General features: G+C 36.5%; 1 protein-coding gene across 2 annotated transcripts in view; it reads right to left on the reverse strand.

Annotated features, from left to right (window-relative positions):
- Positions 1-27,501, reverse strand: part of LOC131029612 (threonine--tRNA ligase, mitochondrial 1) — a 174,094-nt gene that overhangs the window by 131,536 nt on the left and 15,057 nt on the right. Inside the window, exons 3-5 of one of the 2 annotated variants that reach the window (XM_057960167.2) lie at positions 14,654-14,779; positions 14,124-14,183; positions 501-590 (exon numbers count right to left, since the gene is read on the reverse strand). In XM_057960167.2, the coding sequence (XP_057816150.2) occupies positions 501-590; positions 14,124-14,183; positions 14,654-14,779 (276 nt within the window). The remainder of the gene's footprint in view (positions 1-500; positions 591-14,123; positions 14,184-14,653; positions 14,780-27,501) is intronic. The other variant, XM_057960168.2, reaches the window with a different exon arrangement.

A 27,501-nucleotide genomic window follows, 5' to 3' on the forward strand; every position in this document is an offset into this window, starting at 1 on the left:
ACAGAGTCAGTATTTAGGATTCCGACTGAAGCTGCATCTTCAACAAACTTCACTCCAACGGAACCTTAGAGAATGCACAAAAAGGGTTCACGAACATATGAATTCTGGTCATGAAAACCTGGATGTAATGAGGCAGATGGTGAAGGATGGCACAAGGTACCTTGATGATCTACAAAAAAATGATAAGGGCAGAAGGAAGCAATCAAAAAAGATTTGTATACACTCTAATACAAAAGGAATTAAAACACTTTAGTATGTATGCTAGCCTAAAGGACTTTTTGACACCTTGTAGTAGGCATGCAGACACCCAGTGGTAGTGGTCAAGTGTTAGCATATCAAGGTTCCAATACCATCCTTTTTTCTCAACAAGGTCCAAAGTAATGTTACCCAACATCCATTCACAGAGCATTAACATTATATACGGTTAATAATTCAATGGAAGCATTCTAATTTGTCTAAAATTAACAAATGGGAAAATAATTAAGGTAGAGTATTATTACCGCCACAGCTTTTGTAGCCCAAGACTTGATCTTTTCAAAGTGTTCCTCATTCAAAGTAAGGTCATTGTAATAGGCATCATAGTAGAATCCCTGTAAAATATGAATTTTATTAACACATAAACTAGCAGATACTGCACAGCAAGCATGGGTGACAATTTCAGAAAGGTTACTAGTTATTACTCAATCCATTTAAATACTCTTAAGCAAAATCAATGTAGTCATCATTTCAATTTCAGTAAAATGAGTTAGCAAACAATCAACAACTGTACAACATAAAATTTTCCAATGTCAATATTCCAAATATATATACCCTAGTTTTCTTATGATTCAACCACACTTTTTGTAAGTATGTCATAATAACTCCTAAATTCATGCTCAATAATAGATGACTTTGATTGTTCTCAAAATTCAATAGCTAGTGTCTTTAACAGTTGTCTAAATTCAACAGCTAGCAACTTTGATCAAGGTATACTTTTAGAAGCAACTTCTTTGTTATATAGGTGGTTTGGATGGGATGCATTCAGACTATTGAAATTATTGTTCTACATACCACATGCTTACTAAATAAAGAATGTAATATCCTCAATGACTACTAACATTAATTGTCCCAGATTTTATCCTCAATAACTGGTGACTAGCCATTCTGTAAATTCATCCTCAATAACTAGTGACTAACCATTCTGTAAATTCATCCTCAATAATTAGTGACTCTAACCATTCCAGGAATTCGTCCTCAACAACTAGTGACTATAATCATTCCATATATTCATCCTCAATAACAAGTGCGTTTGATTGCAGTATACGTTTAACCTAAGTTACCAGTTCGGGCTCAGGTTTGGGTACACGAACCCACTTCATGGGTTCGGGTAAAAAACATTTTGCCCTTTGGGTTTGTGGGTCCGGATTGTCCATACATACATACATATAATGGCAAAAATTTTAAGAAACATTCAGAATTATAAAACTAAATACATTTAATAGTATGCTACTTCATCATTGATCAATGTGTGAGGAGAACCCAACAATAGAAGGGGTACTTTTAGGGACATTTTAGGGTTTTTGCATGCCAAAAAAGGTCAAAAATGTCTGTTTATATTAAGTTTTGGCACTTAACGCCTTTGGATACACCCGGGTTCATACCTGGCGAACCCAAACGCCTAGGTACATACCCAAGGCAAACAAGCAGGTGAACCCGAACCCAATTCGGGTGCATGGACCAAAAGTGGCAAACCCGGTAACATAGCTTTTAACAAAAGCAACTTTGTAAGTCTTTGTTATAAAGCGAATACCTATTACACATCGTATATAATATAAATGCAATTTTTTTAATAATACCTCAAATATGGCAAACCAATTCAAAATCAAAAAGTGAAGATATTATACATGAAGACTTGCTAGCATTCATCAAGCTTTTTTAACAGGATAAAGCCGCCATCTTTTATCATTTATTTCTACTTTGTTAGGCAGAAAAATAGTTGTGTTGGTTGATTCAAGTACTATGACTGACTTTATGATTAAGAATATGGCAGCAAACATGAGATGCTTTACCAAACCAATGTTCATCTTTCAAGAATAGTCACCAAGATGCTTCGATTTAGGCTCTGTTACCAGCACCTGCAAGAATCTTGACCAAATCCAGACCAGATTCTAATCCTAGTGCAAGTCCGAACTGGTTTGTCAAAGTTCCTGCCCCAGGCCTAGGGATTTGCCCGAGGTATGTTCAGATGAACGTGAGCTGAATCCACAAGACCACGGCAAAACCCTGAGAAACCTAGGCAAAACCTGTCTAGCACCAAAAAGGAGACCTGAAAAAATTAAATTAAAAAACAAAACCTAACATTCATCTTCCTTAGCTTCAACCAAGGATGAGAGGCACAAAGCTGCTACATAGCGTCACTTGCATTGTGCAGCTAGTGGGAGTGACACCGGTGTTGCTTGTGATTCCAACAAACTAGTTGATGACATTGATGCTTGTTGTCACTAAGGATTGCACCCTAGCTGAATCTAGAATCAACTATCCTGTGAAACATGTAAACATCCTCAGGCTATCGGTGACCCATGTTGCCCAGGATTGCTGAGCTTTAAAAGCTTAGGATTGCTCATGAAAATAGGCTTGATAAGCCCACTTATCTTGTTGCAGATTAAACTTGTGTTGTCTCTTGATATCATTCAGCCGCTTGGTGAAATCAAGCAATATGTTTTTGATGTTCGCAATCTCAATCTTTTCATCATTTTGGAGCTGGTTAGGAAGGCAATACTACTCATCTGGAACAAAATAACCTTCTTGGGGTTGGCTGTAAGCATGGCTAGGCTGCCAAGAAGGTTGAGCAGGGGTGGGTGGTAAGCATAATGAGATTGCTGGCTACTTGCTATAATAGGTCCATTTTGGGTGAAACCAGCAACGTGGTTATTTTGATATGGCTGATGAGAGGATGTATAGACAACACTTTTATGAAATGGAGAATGGTAAGACATGTTTTCATGAAATTTTGACATATTGAAACATACAAAGAGCTGGAAAATAATCAAACACAGATGAAGAGAACATTTGACAAAAAATCAGTCCCAACAACTTTCAATGAAGGAGATTTGGTTCTCAAATGGGATGAGCTAAAAAGTGGGCTTGGAAAGCACACCAAATTTGATGATATATGGAGTGGTCCTTTTGTGATCACAAGATGCAAAGCACACAATCATTTTAGCTGTCAAATCTTGAAGGAGAGGAGCTGCCAATCCCAGTCAATGAGATTCATCTCAAGCTTTACTATTGAGGTGATGTTTCACAATTGTATCATAGTAGAATAGATTTCCCATTTCAACAAGTGTTGATGCACATCGTTTTGTGTTTTGTCTTCCCTCTTAAGTGCTGCTGCACATGTTTCAGTTCAGTTTTTTCCCTTTCCCTAAGTGCTGGTGCACAAGTTCTTCAGTTTAGTTGGTAGGTTGTTGCTGCTGTTCAATGCTTGTAACAGATTTGTATAAGTCTGATCTGAGTCTATTTCAAGTCATATGCTGCCAAGGCTACTAGTCCTACATGTTTAGCAAGCAAACACCCTTGAGAGGTCACCAAAATGTTACCTATTTTTCCCTTTATGCCAAAAATATCTCCATAAGAAACCCTAGGTCTTAAAAAGAAGTTTTAACAAAGTTTTTCTTTTTATAGGTTTCAAAGGGAAACAAGGGGTATTCAAATACCTTAGGTCTATAAAGGGGTGTATCTTGATCCTTTGCTTAGTATTTTCCAAAAAGAGAAAAAGATTAGAACCACGTACCATGGAGAGAATTGAAATTCAAAGAAATAAAGATATCACTTGCATTAAAACAAAAGTCGAAATTCTCCCCCTCGTGTCCAAGTTGTATTATCACTAACTCCACGTTGAATGTATAGGAAAAGTTTTCATGTTTTCAGCCCTAACATGGAGCCAGGTCAAGTTTTAGGGTTTGTGCTTAAATTTTCATCTCAAAAGAGCACATTGCATGTCAATAATGGTGGTCAAGGCCATTTCCAGCCTTCAATGAAGATGTTGACAGATAAATCATGCAAATTTCACCACTTCACCTACAATTTATTTAATTCGGTTTACAAGGAGTTAAAGAGTAATTTCTAGGGTTTCTTACGTGAAGGAACTCCAACAAAAGAGGAAAAGGTCATGATGCAGGATCAAGCCATGCAAGCACCATGCACGCTATCCTTCAATAACCAGGTCTGTCATATCACATCAAGTGCTCTTTTGCCACTCGTGGAAGCAAAATCCATCAAGAGACTAAAAGCATGAAGCAAAAGAAAAGGAAAATGGATGACAATGACACCATGAGTCAAAACAGTGAAAGCTGATAGTATACAAAGTTACAAACCCTCATAGCAAACGCCATAACAGTTAAAGAATCACAGCAGTCCATAGTCATGAATGATAAGGCAAATGAAGGTACTCAATGAATCAGTATGAATGCCCTCTTTGTATAAGCTTCCCAAGATCCACTAAGTGTTAATACTACTGGCAAATGTTTTAATGAAAACCCTAGTTGTAGGGGGTAATACCCTAGGTGGTAAAGAGTGTTACAGTGCAGTCACAAGGCAGAATGTATGTATGAAGAATATCTCACAAATGTCATAAGCAAAAGAATAAAAACTTGATCAGCATATAGATGAAAACAGTGTCAAAAGGAATGCTGTTGACAGTCACATCTGCCTAAGAAACAGTCAAAGAGCATCAATAAAGTTGCAGAGAATAACACAAGCAAAAAAAATATATGTAAGAGTTCACAGTCAATAGATCAAATACATGAAGAACTTGAAGCAAGTCATGGAGAAAGAAGCCTCAAAGGTGGAAGCATGGCCATTAAAGACACTGGTAACAGCATAACAGAGATAGCAGAGGTAAAGCAGGGATAACCTAGGAAGGCTTATGAAGTCATGAGAAAGATAATCAAGTTGATAATGAAGAAAGACACAGTGCCAGTGGAAATAAGAGTGAACATAGGTGTGAATCAGAATATAATGGTTTTTACAACCTAAGAAGAATGTATGAAAGTAGTAAACAAAATGCCTAAATGAATGCCTAGGTTGTGTCAATATTAGAAAGGTTTCCATATTGCTCTCTAAAGTTTCAGGTCAGGACTACAGTGGACTCAAAAGAGAGAATGCAGTCATAACAGTTAAAATCGGAGGTCTTCAATAAAATGAAAATTGCAAAGAAAGTTGACAGAAACAATCCATAACGTATGTTCAAAAGCCATAAAATATTGTTGAGACATGGACCAGCTAGGACTCGAACCTAGGACCTTCCATACGCTGCTGGAGTGCTCTACCACTGAGCTACTGGCCCCTCTTGGACCAGTCCATCGTCGGTCCGGGTGTGGCTTATTTCCAACACCAACACCCCCACTTAAGCCACACCTCTCGTGTGTTTGGGGCTCCTAGCCTGGACCTGGCACTGATACCATGTTGAGACATGGACCAGCTAAGACTCGAACCTAGAACCTTCCATACGCTGCTGGAGTGCTCTACCACTGAGCTACTGGCCCCTCTTGGACCAGTCCATCGTCGGTCTGGGTGTGGCTTATTTCCAACACCAACAAATATGAGTCAAAGAATATCAGAGGTTTACTGTGGCATATCACTGAGAAATGATATAGTCCAAAGGGAAGCAGTCTGCAGCATAGTCCAATTGACTGACATAATACAGTGACAGTGCCAAAAGAAGACATACTCATAATGCATAATGCAGTCATGTGACATTCTTGTTGACAAGATCTCATTGTGTGTATAGAGATTGAGGAACAAATGCAATCATTGATCATAGGATCATTCATATGAGTTGATAAAGGACAACACCTTTTGTAAAGGGCTTGACAGTAGGGTTTTGTTTTTTTCTCTTATCATTGTAGGCATATGACATCATTGAGATTGAATACATGTTATGGCCATGACAAATGCAGGTCAAACGTCAAAAGTCAGTGGGTGAAACAAGTTAATGACAATATAAATGCAAGAAAACAGTCTATCCTTATAAGATACAACGACAAGAAGGTATTAAAGGTTTCACAATGACTGTGAAAGAGATCAAAACAAAGATGGCAGTTCAAAGAACACAGATATGACATTACTGTAGCAGAAGAAGACAGAGGACAGTATAATAATAGTCAAGAAGCATAAGCCATAGTCATCATACAAGCAACCACTCAATGAATACAGCGAAAGATTTCATGAACAATATCAAGGGTTTAGATGGACATTTGCAGAGTCTAATAACAAAATGCAGTCAAAGGAATGGATATGACAGTCAAAAAGGGTGAAGAACAGAGGTCTGCAAATTGAAAAGAACTTCTTCATGAAGATAGGACCTTGGTTGCCATTGAATCCTCTATATAAGCAAGTGATAAGATATTTAGACTCTTTTAGAAATGCTATGCCCACTGAAAGGTTCAATCAAACTTCAAGTTTACATATAAGCCTTTTCTATTGCAATTATCTAAGAGCATCAAGCAATTGATTGAAACAATCATGCAACCACCTAAAAGCATCAAGCAAACAATTTAATACTCATGCAAGTTAATGAGGGATCAGTTTGAGAGGCAAAAGGAGGAGTTATTGAGGCTCATGCAGCAGTTTGACTCCTGTTTCAAGACCCCACATGGGTAGGACAACAATCAAGGCGGATTTTAGGCCCACTAACAGTCAGTTTGGGGCAGTTTCAAGGCCCTTTTTGCATGAATTTCAGCTTTGCACGACCAAGAAAGAGGACATCATGCAAACTGGAGGAGAAATCAAGAATGAAGACCATCAGTTCAAGCTTAGTTCCATCTTCCAGTTGAGGAAAAGAGACTTCATACCTATAAAGAATTCATTGTAATATTCTTTTTTTCTAGTTCTTTCTCTTTGCTCTCAGCAAACAGCAAGAGTAAAAAGCATTGTAACTCAGCTTGTTCAAAAGTTTTTTCAGTTTTAGCAGATTTTTCAGATTGTAATGTTGTAGAAACTTCTTTCATTTTCAATAAAAGAAGCAGTTGGTTCCTTCTCAGTATCTCTTGTCTCATTCCATGAATGAATAATCTGATTTGTTTTCTGTTATTTACTTTCAATCTTCTAAACTCTGTCTTATTCAAACTTACTGATGCAAAAGCAACATGTTTAATGCAGGTCATAGGTTGTGTTAATCTAATTTTAGTAAGTTGAAGTTGTGAAAACATTGTTTTCCTTCAGGCAAACACTAAATCTAAGCCTTCTTATGAAACAATTATCCATTTCATGTTCTGATTTGAGTTGTGAGCAAACAAAACTTTTTTGATTATAAAGCTGATAGTGAGATTAGGACAGCATTAGAACTCCATAAATTCAGTGGATCACCTCCTAGATCAGAGTTTTCATTTCAAAAGCAATCTTTCTATCCCCTTTTCTCATCAAGTACAATAGTTTTAGGTGGTCTTTAAGTGAAACAGCCCTCTATGGAGGTTCATCCTCGTCATAGGCAACCCACAGCCTGAGGATGATCCCATGTTGCACACGATTGCTGAGCTTTGGAGCTTAACATTTGGGTACAATCCTTAGTGACAACAATGCTCTTGAATAAGAGCAATATAATGATTTTTACTTTTGACATATATAAACCATTTTGATTTATATTTAACATTTGACAATTGACATTGAATTATCAGTTATCAGCTGTGCTCTATATTTAAATTTGTTAATTGTATTGAAATAATGTATACTTTATACATTGTCATAGGGGTTGTGGTGAAGTTGATAGGACCACTTGCTTCTCATGTTGGAGACCCAGGTTCAAATTTCCCCATATGACATGTTAGCAAGTGAAAGCGTTCCGAAGAGGTAGTCCTGCTTCAATTGATTGATACAGTGGTAGTCCCACAAGTGTGCTTGAGGTACACACTAGAGGAATGCAAGAAATTGAAACAAGAATTTGGCCTGCGAGAGGAGATCAAAAAAGAAAGACATTCAAGCCAAAGGAGGAATGCTGGAATAAAGGCATTCAAGCTAGAGAATATGCTAGAGAAGAGGAAATGCCCTGCAACTACAAGTAAAGATCAAAGGTAGGGAGAGAATGATCAAGCCAGAGGAATATTCCCACGTGGAGTAGTTGAGAGCTGTAGACCAGCAAGGGGAGATATTGGAGGAGATGCTGAGAAAGAAGGAGGGAGAAGAGAACAGTAACCCCACAGGCTGAATTGTAAGAAAGGGGCATCCCAGCTAGTAGAGAATTGTAACTGCAGCAGTATTTCCCCACTAGTAGAGCATTAGTTAAAGTGGTATCACCACAAAGAAATTGAATGGGATGTGGGTTTCATGAACAAACCCTCTTACACCAATACAAAGCCCAACTAATTAGTCTAAAAAAAATAAGTATATTTTATATATTTTCAATCATTATGTGTGTATAAGCGTGTTACCAAACTGAATTATACAAAAGGCAAGGAAAACAAAAATGGTGAACCAATGAAACTGAGCCCCAAACCCCAAAAGCAAGCCAGCAACATAGGATATAGCTATGAAGGCAATGTACTACCAGCATACCCTAGTGATATTAAGTAAATATATTATGTATCAATACTCTTTTATACCACATTTCCTTGTGAACATAGGTCATCTCGTGCGGAGGTAAGCACCAAAGGAATAAACTCTCTATGGTTCATAATTGTGAAAAATCGTATGCATGGTTAATAGACTCGTAGAGAATTTGCAAGAATCGTGAGTAGTCACAGGTCAATTCCACAAGGAGGAATTCATGCATTTACTTGCCCTCGAGTTTGCTTGAGTCTTTATTGCCAACTTACCATATGTGGCAAGAGGTGGACACAAAAAAAAGCCAAAAATGCACAAAAAAAAATGCAGATTTACCCTTTCAAAATGCCTCCAACAATTCCAGCTTCCTAACACTGCATTTTAAATCTTGTTTAAGTGATCCAATTGAAGGCAATTGAATAAGCGAATTTCTGTGATTTTCTAAATTTCAAGTTACTTTTTTTTCCATATATTATCCAAGCATTTCCAAATTTTCTTTTCATTCCTAAATGCTTCATTTGCATATGTTAGGCATGTTTTAATGCATTCAAATCAAAATTGATGTCATTTTATTATTTTTCTTTGAATGAAAACATTGGATTTAGTATTTGTGCAGGGCTTAGGGCTTAGTAGATTAAAAAATGTTGATTTTCTTCAATTTTTAAAGCTATTTATTTATGCTTGAAATGTAGGAATTGATTGGTAACCCTTGACACCCCCAGGAACCCTGCAAGACCAAAACAACTTTCACAAGAGAGAATGGCAAGAATAGCTTGCTTCAACACTGCAAGATGGATTGATTGAATATGATATATGCAATGAAATGGCCTTGCTTATAAATGCAAGGTGAGAGGTAGGATTACGTCATAATCCTTTACAGTGGGACAACTACCTTGATCAAATATTAAACAACCTAGGTAACTACAATTAAATAAAGGTCATAAAGATATATATCATGTCTCTTGACAACTAACATCTTCTAGAAATAACACCTAGGACCTAAGTAAACTTAAGTCATGTAAATAACTCGCTCACTAGGCACCAGCGAAAACACTATGTACAAGACCTTTACTAGTTCCGAAACCTTATACACACCAAGATGAAGCACATTTCAATTAATGTTATTTTGTATTTAGAGATCTATATTTTAAATTTTAAACATTGTTTCTATATGCAGAACGCTGCAATAAAATGCTTTTTTTTATTTTATCAATGTCGAGTTTGCATTTATCATCCAATGGCATCATGTGGAAGTTGACTCACTAGAGAAAAGGGCATTGCTTGGAAGCATGGTAAACAAGGACTCACCATGAGGGCTGTTCTTTACAACTAATGCCGGTTGAAGATGAGTGGAGGTATCGGTTGGCTCAAGTAACAAATAAAACACATTGTTGGTCGCATTGTCAAATCGTGTCCAACACTAAGCCAAAGGTAGAACAAAAGATGAAAGTGGCCCTTGAATTGATGAACCACAAGAAATTTGAGAGGATAAGGACAACCACAACCATTGCAAAAGCCATAAATCTTGATGTGTCCTGAGAAATAGTAGTTGACATGACAATGATTATGGACTCAAATTGTGGTCCATGAAGTCCACAACTTTGTGGCACATCCATTTCATTGAGCTCTACCAAAGAACTACCTTCGCTTGAAGGTACAACTGGAAACAACAATGAACATGAGGAAGCAAACATGCATTGTGCTAATTTTTGTTTCTACAACAACCTTCCTTCCAACGTGGTGAAAAATACATTTTGAGAGAATCTGACAACCTTGACAACTACAAGGGAAGAGCAAAGGAGGTAGTGATGCAAGTCTAGATGCAACATACTAGTAGATGGGTGGACAAATGTAGAGAAGCACCAACCCATCAACTCTCTAGCGGCATTGAATCATGATATGGTGTTTTTAAATTCCATAGATGCCTCAAACAAAGTAAAAAATGCAAAGAATTTAGGTTTCATGTTGGAGGAGATTGTGTTAGAGATAGGCATAAAAAACATGGTACAGGTTTAACAAATAATGCATCAGCATATCTAGCAATAGAGAAATTGTATCAAGAGAGGCACCAAATACATTTTTGGACCCCTTGTGCTACCCATTTCCTTTTTCTTGGAATGCATAGGCAAACTTGATTGTTTGAGACCTATGGTGGAAGATGCTATGAAAATCAACAAATACATCTACAATCACCCTTGGATTCTTTGCTTGATGAGAGATCCAACCAAGGGCAAGAGCTTGTATGAGCAAGTGTGACACTTTGCAACTAATTTCCTCACCTTACAAAGTGTTTCTACTTTGCTAGCATTTTTGCAACAGATGTTTGTAAGCCAAGCATGGTTGGGTTCATCTTATCAACGAAAGCTAATAGAAAGAGGGTCGCAAAGACAAATCTTTCTGATGTCATGTAAATACACTCCTTGTAAATTCTAATTACATGATTTTGTTCAAATTTTTTTAACTTTTTTTATTACAACTTTAATTTTTATAAGTGTTGTAGCCTTTATTTGAAGTTTTGCCTTTGGTGGATGGGAAGCAAAAGCCAATGGGTTACATTCATATAGCCATGGGTATGGCTAGGGAGGCCACCAAAACTAAAAGGGAGATAGTACAAAATTTGAACTCATTTACAAAATCATTGATCAAAGGTGGAACAATCAACTCTAGTACCCCAATCATACAATGGGGTACTACCTCAATGTCATTTTTTTCTTCTCAAATAACTTGAAGGATGTTGACAAGGAGGTTATGAAAACATGAATTATGGGGATGATACAAAGGTTGAGCTTAGCGACTTATTTATTGGGGAGTTTCAAAATTACAAGCAGGTTATGGGAAACTCTTTTCTTTGTCACTAGCTATCTAAGAGAAAGTCAGATGAGCACTAGGTAACAAAAAACTCATTCTTTACTTCTCACAATTATTGCTTACCAATATACAAGTATTTCTTAGTTACAAACTTTTGAATATCTTATTATTTGTAACTACTTGGTGAGAATATTGGAGTAGAAATATCCCAAAATTTTAAAAGTTGACCTTCGAAATTTGCCTTTAACCCTGTCACACTTCTAAATTTGGGCATAACTACAGCTTGTTTGGGACAAATCATGTGAAAAAATTTAAGTTGGCAACAGCTTCTCAATAACCTCGTTTTCACACAATACATCCTTCACCTTCTTGCGAAAAAGGTGGATCACATAGCTACTCAAGAGCCAATTGACTTAGTTAAGCAACTAGACTACATAGTGATTACAAAAGGTAAGATTGTTGATTTTGAGAGGGAAGAAAAGGAGGGTGCAATGGAAGCAACAAGCGTTGGATTGAAACACATCAAAGCAAATGGTTATGTTGACACAAAAGAGTTATCGGCTTCTAGTTTTTAGGATGTAATCGCAAGAGTAGGAACCAAGTTGTTGCTTGATATACATGGGAAAAAAACATTGTAAATTGTTGTACATAGAATGGATATCTAATTTTTGAAAATAATCTTCAATCGTCATAATACATATCATATTTATCAGTTATTGTATTTGCGTGTTGATGTTATATTGTATGGTTTTAGTATTTGAATCTAATAGAAATCACTTCCCCAACATTTCATAGACGTGTTTGATGTGTTGGGTAATTATATTTTGCATGAAATTTATGATTATTTTAAAGAATTTAGATAATTTTTTGAAGTAGTCACACTTTACCAAGCTATCAAATCTGAGTCAAATTGGGTCTGCTGAGTTTTGGCAAGTCATAAGTTTTTGAACTACAATCCTATGTACTCTATTCCTCCAGCAAACAGAATCATTGTACTAAAATCTCACTATTCATAGTCATTGTGGAACCGATTATGCATCTCACTATTAATCTTCATGCATGCCTTGTTTGTGGGCATGTAATCATTGTGAGAGCACAACAATGAGGCATTCCGATGCCAATTATAAAGATGTCAAAGGCAAGAATGTTGTTAATCATCCAAAAAGGGACAAATAGTTCTTCAAGAATTATTGGAACATAAAGCATCAACCTAAACTCCATGGATGTTCCATAGGTAGTTTCACCAACACAAACCTTATATTCATTATTTTGTTGCTCAATAAGTCTATGCTAGAATAGAGTTACATGTTGGCTGAAATCCAAAGAGACAGAAACAAAATTCTCATTATCCAAACCACTTATGTCTTAGTTGTTGATACTTCTAGCAACATGGCGTAAACAAGTAACTGAAAACAACAAAACACAACCAAAAGATAACATAAGAAATTTACCCTGAATAAGCCCAATGTATAGTAATTTTCAGCAGAACAATTCACTATAAAATTCAGTTTACAGTTTGTACAAACTTGCTCCCTTCAAGGGTCATTAAGAACACATCTCTTCAAGGCATTATCTCACTTGAACCTAATTCAGTTAACTCCAATGTGGCTACATGCAATCACACAATCCTCAAGAAACATGGCAATGGACTTCTAACTTTGATTCCCAATAACTCAAAAACTAGCATGACTCAAATGCAACTCTCAAACAAATCCTTTCTCGATTCTCACATGGAAGAATCCCCCCTAACAGAAGACTTGACAAGTACATGTCTCAAAGGGTGCATATATACAAGAAGATGGCTACCTGAGTCAACAAGAGGTAATGGAATATTTTCCATGTCAAATGAAAATGATGAAACATTTCAAGCCCCCAATTGACCCTTCGGTACAACTGTTATCTTGTATGTGATGTGTTTGGCCCTGATTTGGGCAGAGTTTCATCATGACATGTTTAACAGTAATCAAACTAGACACTTTCAAGCACTCTTTGACTGTTCCCTCAGTTTCTTCCTCTGTCCTGTTTTCTGCTTCACAAACTTTAGGATCTCCTCTCCATCTTTCTATTAGTATATATACATAATTTTTCAGATCAAAACAGAATAGAGGTGTTAAATGTTGGAAATTAAATCTTGAACTTATTCCTACAATCAGCTGAGGAATAATATAATTATCAAGATTAAATGCAACTCAGATGCAGAAAATAAATTAGTATGTACATATATGAAGCAGCCTCAAAATAAGATGAACCAAAGATAAATGACGAAAGTAAGAAGATTTTCCACATTAAAGGTCAAATTAAAAAACATTAAAGGAATTGCTCTCTTTTATTCCGGATCTCATAGGAATTTGGTTTTCAACACACTAGTTCAAAAGCTTTGGCTTAAAATGCATAAGCATCAACAACCATACCCAATAGCTTGGTTGCATAGTGAAAAGTAAATGCAGATCATAGACAAATGCAAATTTAAAATTGCCATAGCCAGTCACTTCATTGACAAAAACAAATTTAAAATTGCCATAGCCACTCACTGCATTGACAAAACAGAATACCATGCAACACACAGTTAAAAACTTCTGTTTCACTTTCTGGAACAATTTTTTACCAGTTGCTCTAGAGACAAATTCTTAGCACACAGAACATATAAACTATTATGAAAGTAAAACCAAAACCCACAAAGAAACTTAACTTCGAGGCATATTCATTCTGTATCATAAAAGATAGAATAACCATAAAATTTATGTTTACAAATGAAAAAAAAAATCATATTTATGATTATAGCTCCACATAAAATTTACCTCTCCTCTAGTTGTGCAGGGTCCAATGCATAATTTGCAGCCATACTCCCTTTCAAGAGACTGGCAAGCACAAGAAGAAACAAAAATTAAACTAGCAACCTAGAAGCATCATAAAAACTCTTGATATCAATCCCGGTTGCAACTATTGATGAAAATCTGCATGAAACAAAAGAATCAGCACGCATCTAAGCAATTCCTTGTACATAATAGAACCCAAGGAAAATCCTATTTACAACAATAACTTCTTGGTCCCAATTATTTGGCATGAAAGAGGGATGAATTATTCATATCTGCTTATAGTTATACCAAGGACTGCAAGATTCTCATCTACAATCTTTTCTAATAGTTTATGGGCCAGAGAAAAAGGGTACTAATATCAGGCTACAGATTTATATATTAAAAACATATGTAATTCTTTAATAGCTTATTGATTATAACTTATAAATATATGATGTTTCAAATTAAAATGCAAATATGATACAAGGTAAGGCATAAAGAGCAAAGCTACCTTGGACCAAGGTAATACCTACCTGCCCAAGGATGTGAGCGCTAGAGTGCCAAAATGTATCACGTCCTTCATTGCTATCAAATGTGAACAGTTTCAATTGGCAATCACCCTCCAGAGGCCTTGCCAGGTCCCAAAGAGTACCATTTACCTTTTGTCAAATAAGATACAAAAGATAATAGATGAAAATATAATCAAAACAATTATTCAGCATTATATCTCAAAACTAAATAAAATAAAAAATGTGGGGCAAGCCAATAGATAGCATTATTCAGATGATTTTCTAAGAGGTCAGAACAGTATATCAAAACATTTGAATATTGAGTTTCATTTACTAGTTCAAGGAAAATAGTGTTGAGCAATAAGGAATGACTGAAACTTGTAAATATATGCACTCAAAAGACTATATGAAACCAACAACAGCTTCTCACTAACACTAGCCTACAAAGATCACAAACAGCAGAAAGTGGGCAAGCATACATAATCTATGAGAATTCAAAGCACAAATGACAGAAAGGAATGTAGTAATCCATGCTTTATTTCCACTCTGGCCAATGTGACCAACAATGTTAAATAAACAGCTTATATGGCAGCTTTCTAGCGATCATCAACTTTCACAGCCATATTTCATTATTTTCTGTGGCTAACTATCACCCTGCTTTTCTATTCAGTTTTCCTGAACTATGGAAATTAAGAGGCCTCTACAAAGCTTTAAAAGCATGGCATACCATGTATGGGTATGCACCTTCGCGGTTCTAGAAAGTAACAAGAGAATGATTTTAGAAAACTAAAATCAGAGCTCTGAGGATTATATTAAAGTAAGGGCAGCACATAGTTTGGTATTTACAATTGGGCAATTTGCACATCCCTCGTGATTATTAAGAAGAGAATATCACTATTTGGCAAATGCATTAGCAAGAAATTCTGCATATGAATTCTTTATTCAACCTTCAGCAAATTTCAGCCAAAGATCTGAAAAACTAAGAAATGAAAGAAATCACGAGCCAAATGTGCTTATTTAAATTTATTGCAGTAAGGTGAAGTTTACTAACAATTTATAAGTGTAATGTCCCCACTTTGAAATATAATTTAATAATGAATCATAATAAAAAAATTAAAATACAAAAGAATAAAAATTAAAATATAAAAGAATATAATTAAAATTTGATTAAAGTTAATGAATGGTCAAAAGGCATGAAATGAGAAGTTGCGACTCCCCCAAATATGATGTATAAAAGGGAAGAGAAGAATTCATTTGAAGGGGAGATAATTTGGGAAACAGAAATGCAGATCTAATTTAAATAAGAAGTGCAGATCTGATTGTGAAAGGTTGCGTCCCTTTCAAAGGGCAGAAATAATGAAGAGTTGCACTCTTTCAGAGGGTGCTAATGGCAAAAGAGTGTGTCTCTTGCCAAAGGGCGTACATGATGAAAAGGTGTGACCTCTCCCTCACATAGAGAGATATAAAGGAAAGGAATCAAAAGCATCCAGGGACATCACCATGGATCAGATCAGATCAGAACTGTTATTAAGTTACAGGCAGCAACATCCTTGTTCTTGGTGGTATGCATGGGGATGTGCTTAATATGTATGCTTAATATATGAAGCCTGATAATGTTCTTATCCAGAATTTAATAGTAATATTAATATAGACTGCAATATGTATAACAGTCATACTTAATTTCATATACATTCATAGTACAACAAGATATTGACATAATTACAGTCCCAAGTTCTTAACCTGTTCTAATTCCTTTTTCCTGAATAAGGACAATGCCTAACTGTACTATGAGCAACCCTAGTCATTAATTCGTAATTACTGTAACATGGTAGGTAGTAATGTATGTTTTCCCTTTGGGAATTGACAGGCTATATGTATGGGACATTGCAATAAAAACTAAGCAAACCCACACACGAGACAAGTGTTAAAATTCTAAAAACAAGTGTCTCTGGTTTCCAAAATACAGAGAAGGTGATTGCAGAAGCGAGTGAAAAAAAACAGTTAGAAGCTGAAAGGAAAAAAGAAGAGCAAGCAAAAAAGGTTGCAGCTTGGAGAAATGAAGAAAGATGAAAGACAAGCAACAAAACCACCTCAATTGACACAAAGAAAGAAACAAGAACTAGAGATCAAAGATTGATAGAAATCAGCAATAGTGGAATTCTGGTCCTAAGCAAAGGAATGAATTCAAGGATCGCCACTAGAATGTCTGGATTCCAAAGAACTCAAACCCTGCCTCTAATGCAAACAAAATTCCATTAAATCCAAATAAAAAAAAAGAAATGTGTTTCCTTGGATGCTGTGGACCTGCTATGCTCTCTCTCCCATCTCAGTTCTTATGCTTTCTTCATTTAATGGGCAAATTACTGGTTATCTAGGTATAAAGTGCAAAACTCATCCAAATTATGATGGGGCAAGGACATCAAAATCAAATCCCTGCTGAGAAGTTTCTTTTTGGTGGAATGCAGCTCAGGAGGAAAAGAAGACAGAGATCTTAAATGGCAACCTCTATCTGGCGGATAGTATTAGCTCTTATGTAAAGGTTTGCAGCCAAAATTCAACCCAACAACACATAACATTACTGAAACCCCAATGTGTATTAAACTCTATAATTTACTTTCTGAATACTAGGACCCTAGAATCCTAATGAAAATCAGAAATGCTTTAGGCACATTCATTAAATTGAATGAAAGCATAAAGGATGGAGAATCAAGCAAGTGTGCAAGAATATGTGCTATAGTAGATCTGAAAAGCCCTCCTCCTCCAGCACCTTAAGTAAGAACTGAAGAGAGATCATGGCTAAAAAAGATTGAAATTGAATGAGCTCCACTAAAATGCAATAAATGCCTTTTGATACGGCACGGTAGGGAAGAATGCAGAAGCGAATTGAACCAAAACTGTAAAAAAGAAATGCCCACAAAGGCATCAAACCCCCCCAAGGTTAAAAATCAAGATGAGGTATAGAGGGAAGAGTAGGTACAGCAAATGGAGAACAAAATTACTGAAGAGGAAATCCCATCCTTGGTCTCACTGCAGAAGCAAGAGTCCTCACACAAGAAAACGAAAGGAGTCTTGAAAGAAAGATCTACCTTCAAACTTGTTTTGGAGCTGTTTGGATGAACAATGAAGGAGAAACGATTCATCCTAAGAAAACCTAAGCAGTCAAGATGTGGAGCCCACAACAGATAATGACTACAAGGAGGAATTCTCTGCAGATGAACTAGATATCATGAAGGAAGGAATGGTTAGTTAGACTAAATCAAGAATAAAGAAGCCCAAATGTGGAGAGATGAAATAGGAGGGTGAAAAGTCAATCAAAGTAAGGATGGAAATTGTTGGGATGGCAAAAGTTCAAATGAAACTGAGATTGGAGAACAAGATTAGCCTCTCCAACAACCCATGGGACTCCTAACTTGGAATGTTAAGGTTCTCAACACCCTTATCAAGAGACACTTGATCAAGCATCAAATAGATATGTCCAAGCCAAAGATATGCATAATTCAAAAAACAAAATTGGGCTATGTTGAGAACCCCTCTTTAATGAAAATATGCAAACAATGGAGGAGGCTCTTCGCAAAGGCCACTGATGCATCAAGTGGTCTGAGAATGATCTGGAATCCCAATTTAAGTGTCCTAAAGAGCCAATCTTAGCAGGTATGTAAAGTGAAACATTTTTCATCAAATTTCAGTTTTAATATAACAAATGTCTCTGGGCCTTCCAAACACATACAAAAGAAGGGTGTTTGAGATCATATATATATAGTTTTTACACACTACGGATAGAGAATGCATAACTGGTTGGGATCTCAATGCCACATTGGATGCCTTAGAAAAAGGGAGGGTGTTTCAAGAATAACTCAAAGACAAATAGACTTTCACTTGTTTGCTAAAAGCAATCATCTTCAGAATATTGTCCCTAAAAATGGTAGTCATACCTAGTCAACAAAGAGACAAGGCTTCACAAATATTACTGAAAGATTAGATCACTTTTATTCGTTTGGGATTGGTCTCATCTTGCTTTCCTCTACAAAAGTTTGATATTTCCATTGTCTATCTCTGATCACTTCCCTTGCTTCTCTATTTTTATCTTGATTCTAGACCCTCACGGTGTCCCTTCAAATTCAAAAACATGTAGCTGAGAGATCCAGATCTAATAAATAGAATGAATTTGTGGTGGTCTTCAGCTCCCATGCTCAGAGGAACAAAATTGTTTCATTTGTTTGAAAAGTTATGCCACATTAAAGACCAATTTAAGGTATGTGTTAGAATATTTGATCTTTACTTGGCTTAGGCTTCTTCATTTGTATTTAGTTTTGGATATTCCTTTGGAATCCCTACATGTAATTTGTCCTCTTGTACATGTGTGAGGACAAGTCATTTCTTTTATTTTCCTTTATTAAAGAATATTAGATTTCCTCTTTATGAGGATTGACACATTGCACACATATTGTGAATAGTGGCATTCATAGAAATGGTAGTTACTTTGTAACTCCTCTCCTCATCTCTATTTAAGAGATGCTTCTCCTCTTATTCTTCACTTTTGATATCCTTACCTCTCTCTCTCTTTTTCTCTTTAGGTTTTGCCTTCATTAATAATACATAAGGGGTTTGTCTTTGCTTTTGCCCTTTCAAAAGCTCTTATGTCTCCTCTTCAAGTTTTGGGTGATTGCTCTTAAGTTGCTCTCTACTTTGATAACATTACTTCAATCAACATACTTACTTGGATTTCTTTTTCATTTTCTTGCTCTTGTATTTCCTTTCATGAACAGTTCACACTTAAAGAATAATTTTTAAAAGAAAACAAAAGTGGAGGCAAAACTGCCATTCTTAATGAACTAATTACAAAAAATAGGATGGATCAAAATACATTCTAGAAGAAAAAAAATAAAAAAGTCAATATGAAAACTCTTGATAAGAGAAGATATTTATTAGAGACATAAATCTAAGGAATGTTGGCTCAAAGAGGGGGAAAAGAATACAGAGTTCTTTCACAATTCAACCAAAATCAAGAGAAGTCAAAATAAGATAACTAGCATCAAAAATAGTGAGGGATAATTAGTTGAGGTCGAGAAGGAAATAAGTGCTTTGGCTATTAACCATTTCAAAGAGCTGTCAAACAAAGAAGACAACAAAAATGAATAGGCACAAAAGAGATTCTTAGGAAAATCCCTCTTCAACTTTATCAAGAGCAAAATGATTTTCTGAAAAACCCCTACACTGAAGAAGTTAAGTTGGCAATCTCCTAGTCTAAAAGGATTTCCTACAAGCTTTTTTCAGAACTATTGGGGTTTACTAGGAAAAGACCTCCTGGCTGCAGCAAAAGAATCAAGAAAAAAATCAACAATGTTGAAAAATATGAGTAACACTTTTATCACATTATTCCCTGAAAAGAATAGAACTGGAAAAATGGATGGCCTTATGCCTATATCCCTTTGCAATACTGTTAAAAATAACTAAAAGTAAAATAAATAAAATCAGAATCATACAAGTATAGATTTTACAGATTACAAGATATACCATATGGAAAACCCTTTCAGATAAAAAACCCATAAGCATTATTTAATTAAAACATTTACAAAAATAGTCTATTAAATAAATAGACTAAACAAGAGGACACCCCTCTACATACTTCTACACTGCCAATAATACCTTTTGTGCATAGTGCTATAATTCACTATAAATCTTCAAACTCTACACTCTCAAATGAGATAGAACCTCCTTGAACATAAGACTGAAAAAATAGCTAAAGGGGTATTAGTCACACCAATTCAACAACCACCATTCATAAAAAGTTAATTATCTAAAAGTTATTAGACTATAAATATTTTAAATGGGATATGCTTAATAAAGCATATAATATATAATGTTTTAAGATCTTATATTAAAACAGTATAAATGTTCTAAGAATAACATTATGTTCTAACAAATACAGTCTACAGAATTATATACAAGGCAATAGTAAACATACTCAAGAGCATTCTACTAGACATTATCTCTTAAGAACAAAGTGGCTTTCCTCTAGGCAGGTCAATTATAGATGGAATCATTACTGCACACGAAATGATCCACACCATCAAATTCAGCAAAACGGACAGAATGTTGGTAAAGCTAAACATACGGAAGATCTATGACCAAATCGACTAGCAATTTTTCATCAGAGTGAGGGAGAACTTTGGGTTCTATGAAGAATGGCTTAACAAGATCCAAAGCTACATTTGTACCCCTAGATTCTCAATGTTGATCAATGCCAGCCCACAAGGATTCCTTTGCTTTTTCAAGGGGCCTCATGAAAGGTGATTCACTCTCTCCATCCTATGTGTTATATGGGTGGAGCCTTGGGGAGGTGCATACAAGATGAAAAGCTAAAGGGAGAATAATAACACAATAGTAACTTGCTGATGACAAACTCCTCTTCTATGTTTCTAGCATGCAAGAGGTAGAAGTTATCAAACACGCATTGGACTACTACTAGTGTGCCTCCAAGCAATATAACAACTAGAGAAATCAAAGATTTTCTTCTTCAATAAAGATCTAAGAAAGCAAAAAGAGATTTCTAGTATGCTTGTTTTCAAAATCCACTCCCAAGCAAATATTTGGATGTAGCTTGTTTGCAAGCTCAATTAAATATTCTCTATGGTAATTGTTGTCATTTTATAACACCCTTGGTCCATCACTGAGAAGCAACCAGAGATATGTTCCATGGACCAGCGCTGCCCAAGTTCCCAAGTTCCTAAATCTCCTCTTCTCTTCCTTGGAACTCCGGAACCCCGAGATTCTGAAGTTCCTTTCCTTAGTCTCCTCTTCTCTTCCCCAGAACCCCGAGGTTCCGAAGTTCCTTTCCTTAGCCTCCTCTTCTCTTCCCCAGAACTCTGGAACCCCGAGGTTCCGAAGTTCCTTAGTCCTCAATCCCGAAATCCCAAGCCTAAGTCTTCCCAACTTCGGTAACCTGTGTTTTTTAAGTCTTCCCAAATTCCTTCCAACTTGCAACACTTCTAGATGGCATGATCAACACTCAAGGCTTTTAATGCTCCAACAACTCTTGCGACCCATTTTCTATATAATGGTTGTTATGCCTCATTGTAAAAGGTTCTCTCCCTGCTGGTTTGAGCTATCTTGCTAGTTTGAGCTATTCTATGCTCTTTCACTTCTCTTAAAGACTTGTATTTATCTTGCATTTCAGCAACTGTAGGTTTGGCCATTGGCCTTATAACGAATTGAAATCATCATTCTTGCCTTACTTCAACTTATGAATGTTGTGTATGTGTTCTTACCTTAATTATAAGTATATGTTTGTGGCTTTCTTTCACATATATGTTGTGTTAACTTGTTTCTCGGTGTGACTTGTGGGAAAGCTTCTCCCCTCTTGACATTCAGCAAGTTCTAACCTCCATACGTGCGTTGAGGTCATTCATGCAACTAAAGTTTGTGCATATCCTGGGTATTTCAATTGATTCTTTGTGCCATTTCGGGTGGGGAGAGAATTATCTCTTACCTTGGTGCATCACCTCCTTTCATTTTTAGCATTTCTCTCCTCCCTTTTCCTCTGCAAGCTATTAGGATAGGTTTAGAAGTAAGATTTGGAGTGTTGAGTTGGTTCAACACCTACACTTGGATTGAGAAGGAAGTCGGTCTTCTCCAAAGATTCAACCCCCTTGCGCAAGGTCCCACACTTCGGGGTTGTTTCAATGTTTCACAAGGTTGCTAAGTTGATAGCTCATCAAGGGTGCAAGCTTTTGTGATAACAGTTTTTGGCACGCCCGGTGGGACTCATGCTTCATCAAGCTGAAGACTTGGTATGTTCTTCGGTGTATTCAGCCTTGGAGGCAACATTTCACACACCTGGCGACTCTAGGAGGAAATCTATTGGTCATGCAGTCCTAAGCCCAAGCCAACTAAAGATTCGGTGTGTTCTTCAATTCATCAAGCCTTTGGAGGCAACATCTTTCAAGCACCTGGCGACTCTGCAATCATTTGGTGGATCTGCGGTATGTTATCAGTCTTGGTTGAGAGGGTTCGTCTGCTCTTTTAAGCATTTTGTTAAAAAAAGCTCCATCTCTTTCAAATTCTTTAAACTGAGTTCATATTATGGGTGTAACTTCTATTCACCCCCATTCTATGAGAATGTCAGCTATTTTTCCCCTCCTTACCAACAGGATCGAACTAGGACTGCTCCTAGTTTCAACCCAAACAACTTCACTTCAGCAACAGGTGAGTACGTTCCTAATGCTTGCCACCCACCCACCCCTGCTCAACCTTCTTGGCAGCCCAACCAGCCCCAAGATGATGAAAAAATGCAAATTGCAGAACTCAAAAGTGTGTTGCTTGATTTCACCAAGCAATCGGAGGAGTTCAAGAGGCAACAAGAGTGGAATTTGCAGTAGGGTCAGCTTGCTTATCGGGCTCTGCTTCAACAACAACAGAGGGGAGCCCAAAGACAACATGAGTAGTTCCTTGCAAGGCAGCTTGCCTCTGCTAGGAAGAAAGAAATTAGCAACTAGCAGCCATAGAGATGCGGCTCATACAGGAGGAGGTTTCTGTTCCTAGGGTTCCTAAGTTTGAAATCCCAAGCTTCAGGCAGGGGAGACCTCCCAAGCCTTCAATTAACCCCCCTAATTTTAAAATTCCAAGTTTCAAGGGAGCTCCAGTTGTTGTTATACAAGAACCTTCTCCTCAGTGCCTTTTGCAAAATGCCCCAACACCTAGGCCCTTTCCTGATGCTATCTCCCTTTTCAAGGGCGGACCTGTTGTATGGAGGACAGATGGTTCCCATCCTCATCATGAGGAAGGGGTTCAATCAGCCATTAGTGAGTCTTCATATGCTCTAAAGGAGGAAGAATCGGTGATGTTGCAGGAGGATATTGAGAATAATCAGTTACAGCTGCAGGTCATTGAACAAGAGGAGTGTGAAGGTAAAAAGGAGAACATTGTCCTCTCATTTGACAATCTTCCTTTCTTTATTGATCATGAGGAGAAGGATATGTCTACACCTACCCCAGTGGTAGCTCTGGAGCAGCAAGCTAATATTGAGGAGGGCACAAGGGATAATGGTTTTGCTGCAGATTGCATGGTGGATGGATCGTGCCATGAACCTAAGATTGTTGCATTCTGTTGCCAGGAGGAGGAAACAAAAACAAAGAGACAATCTGAAAATTTTAGATCTTCTTGTGAGGTGTCTCATAAACTTGAGATTTGTGCCGATGAGTTGGTTATCAAAACATGTGATTATGATGTATGTTGGTTCTCCCCTATCCCTGAAAGTGTAATGTCCCCAACTAGGGATTACATAAATTTCGTCCTAAATTAGTAATTCCATAATATAGTTTATCATTTTTTTCTAATTATGAGTGACTTAATCTAGTCATTCAATAAACCTGCAAATTCACAAATAAATACATGGATTAATAGCACATATATTACAAAGAATGATAAACATGGCTTTCTACCTATAACCAGTCATACTTTAGTTTGGTAGGAAAGCCTTGAGAGGGTGCCTGTAAACTGCTCAACCCAACTAAGTCCAAGAGCACGCAGCATCCCACTATGACAACTCACCTCTTGGCCCACAAGAGGCAAGAACGTCCCACTATGACAATTCCATCCCTCAGGGTGGCCTACTTAGCTTGGGAAAACCGGTAAACTGCAATTCCCTAACATACTTCCTCCATTCATTCCTTTGATTGACTACGAGATAAGACACGCATATATAAATAATCTAAGAAAATATAATCAAGCATATATATATATATATATATATATATATCAAGCCAATATAAATCTTGATAACATCATTATCATATATAAATCTATTATCCTTATTCTAATTTGAATATATATATAATTATATTACCTATATATTTGGTAGTTACCTACTATATAAATTATTCACACCACTTCTACCTATTGTGGTTGTAAAAGCAGACAGATCTAACATGCATCAGATCTGGTCTGCCACAGTAATGAAATTAAATATGACTGTCATCGTATTGCAGTCTATATTAATAGTATTATTAAATTCTGCATAATAACATTATCAGGCTTCATTGTAATGTACCTTGTTGTACTTGCCTTGCCTTCCTGAACTTCGTTACTCCAAAGATTTGTCTAGGGCAATAAATCGGATCAAGGATTCCCTGCAACATTATATATATATCAGCAATAATAGTAAATTAGTAACACAACCGTTACATGCAAATGGGCCCATTCACGACACTGAGGGACGCTCCAGGTTGGCTGGGCTACCCATCCAAACCCATCCTGTCTCTTAGGACTCATAGGGTTACCTAAAGATGGGACCAGCATACCCTTGGCTTGGACCCCTTATTCCAAATGGGTTTTAACAAACAGAAAAATAGCAGGAAGAAAACAAATGTCTACAAGGAACAAAGATTAAATGAATTCAGAATATGTGTTACTTGGTAATTATTTATTCATCCTGTTAATTGGAGAGTTGGTTAATTATCTCTCGCTTGATTCCAGAAACATGACTATCATTGATTATCATTCTTTCCTTAATTCATACTATTGTCTGTGAATTATGTTTATCTTTTCAATCAATTACTAGAGTACATCCTTACGATTTATAATTGAACCTGATATTACAAATTGTATATTTGACAGGGAGGATATCTTCTGGCACATTTTAGGTTTGAGTAATTTATGTAGCAAGAATATTTATTTATAGGTCCAAATTTGAGATTGACTAACAATTAATTTATACAATTACTCTGATTATATTCATTCCCATTGATTTTAAGGTGATTTACAGAAAATCCCATTGAATATAATTTGCATACTTTTAATAAACGATAAACCATGGATGCTCTGCGATACCCAAACGGATTGGCCTGGGAATGCACCAACTGCTAGCGATGGGGAGAGGGTGCGCCATACGACTAGGTGTTGGTTCTTCATCGCTGGGAAGAACCAGCGACTCTCCCTCCACATCGTGCCAGCCTGATACATTCACAGGCTATCTCGTGGGTGGTTTAAGCAATGTAATGAAACTAGATTTAAATTATGGCTGAGTAATGTTACCTGTTTGCAGATTCTCCTTGAGCTTTTCTCCTTGTCACCTCCTTCTCCCATGCTTCCCTTGGTGTGCGGGGTTTATACCTCCTGGAACCACGCGACCCCCTTGGAAGCATGGCGTCTTTTCCAAAGATGACTAGGGAATGGATGCATTCTTTCATTACTAATATTAGTTAAAGTATAAACACATTTAATCGGTTAATAATATTTATTAATTTGAATATTTGGAAAAATATATATCTGTGTACAAATCGCATAGAGTTATGCCTCTAATGATTCCGCTGTCTATACAGGCATATGACATTCATATATTAAGCATATCCCCTATGCATACCACCGAGAGCAAGGATATCACTACCTGTAATTAATAACAGTTCTAATCTGATCTGATCGATGTTTTTCAGATAATATCTGTTTTCTTCCCCTTCTCCATTACCATTTTCTTTTTACATATATATTTTCTGAATGTCATATACCTTTGGATAGATACCACCGAGGGGGCACATCCTTTCTTTACGAAGGTAATCTTTACTAACAAATCTGTCTTTTATTAATTAACATTTGAATTGATATTGTTTTACTAATCTCACACCTCTTGGATGATCATGTGTTTTATTATTATTTTATCGGGATAGTTGCAGCACTTGGTAATGATCGCACCTTCTATATGGTCTTCACCAAGTTTAATCTCTTGTCTTAACGGAGGCTGCCATAGTTTATTTTCCAACAAATCGTATCATTTTTTTATCGTGTCTTAATATTAATTAATCTCTGCTTTAAGTGTTCGCTGGCCACTATTGAATTAGTATAGTAAACAATTCATAATGAATATGCACCTCTTCATATTTTTTAATCGCTGTCCTTCCTCACTTATGTAGGGGCTGCGACCCTTATATAGAGGATCATGACATAGATTGTTTATGAATTAAATTTAATATATAAAAATTATGTTTATGATATAAAACATTAAGATGTAATATTATAAGATAAAAATATACTATAAGGTTCATCACATTAATAATAAATATCAATGAATATTAATTTGAAAATAATAGTTTTCAAATAATTTTATTATTGATAATTATCATATTGATTTAAGTTATATATATAATGGCCAAGGAGGGGACATGACAAAAAGTGATGATGTTGAATATGAAGTCTTCATTCAAGGTGAAGATGTTTCTTTTGGCATTAGGGATGATGTGCCTGAGCTTGAATGTTTCACTTGGGACCAACATACCAAGTTTGATGACGTTGAGCAACAACATGTTGGTCATGCCGACAGTCTTTTGGTTGCTCAACTTGACAGTATACCCGAGCTTCAAAGTTTCCAATTTTATGTGTTTGAAGAGCCCCCTTGTGCAGGCCAAGACAGAGATATGGTATACTTTTCATCACCATGTGAGTTCGAGGCCTTTTCCTTTGGTTTCAACTCACGCCAAGAGGAGGTCGGCTATTGTGGGAAAAATGATGCCCCCTTGTATAACAAGAATGCCTTCTCTTTTGCAAGGAGTAGTTCTTTTGATGCTACCCGACTCCTTTAGAAACTCCCCCCTTGCTACTATGTGTATGCTTCATACATCCTCAAATGTCTCAAATGACTATTTTCTATGGCTTCCCTGTGATGGCAAGGTGAATGGCGAAGTGTTCTTTCACCACATGAGTAGTATGTGTGATCTAATGCATGCATACAAGGGATTTCAACCATTGCAGCTAGATGGTGAATGTAACAATGGTATGAGGAGGATCAGCTCCTTCAAAAGGTTCCTCTTTGAACAGAGGCAAAAGCATCAGTTGCCTCTTATTATAACAATGTAAATATTAGTTAGGTTTCTTGTTTTCCAAGA

Source organism: Cryptomeria japonica, chromosome 3 (genome assembly GCF_030272615.1).
Source record: "Cryptomeria japonica chromosome 3, Sugi_1.0, whole genome shotgun sequence".
NCBI lineage: Eukaryota > Viridiplantae > Streptophyta > Pinopsida > Cupressales > Cupressaceae > Cryptomeria > Cryptomeria japonica.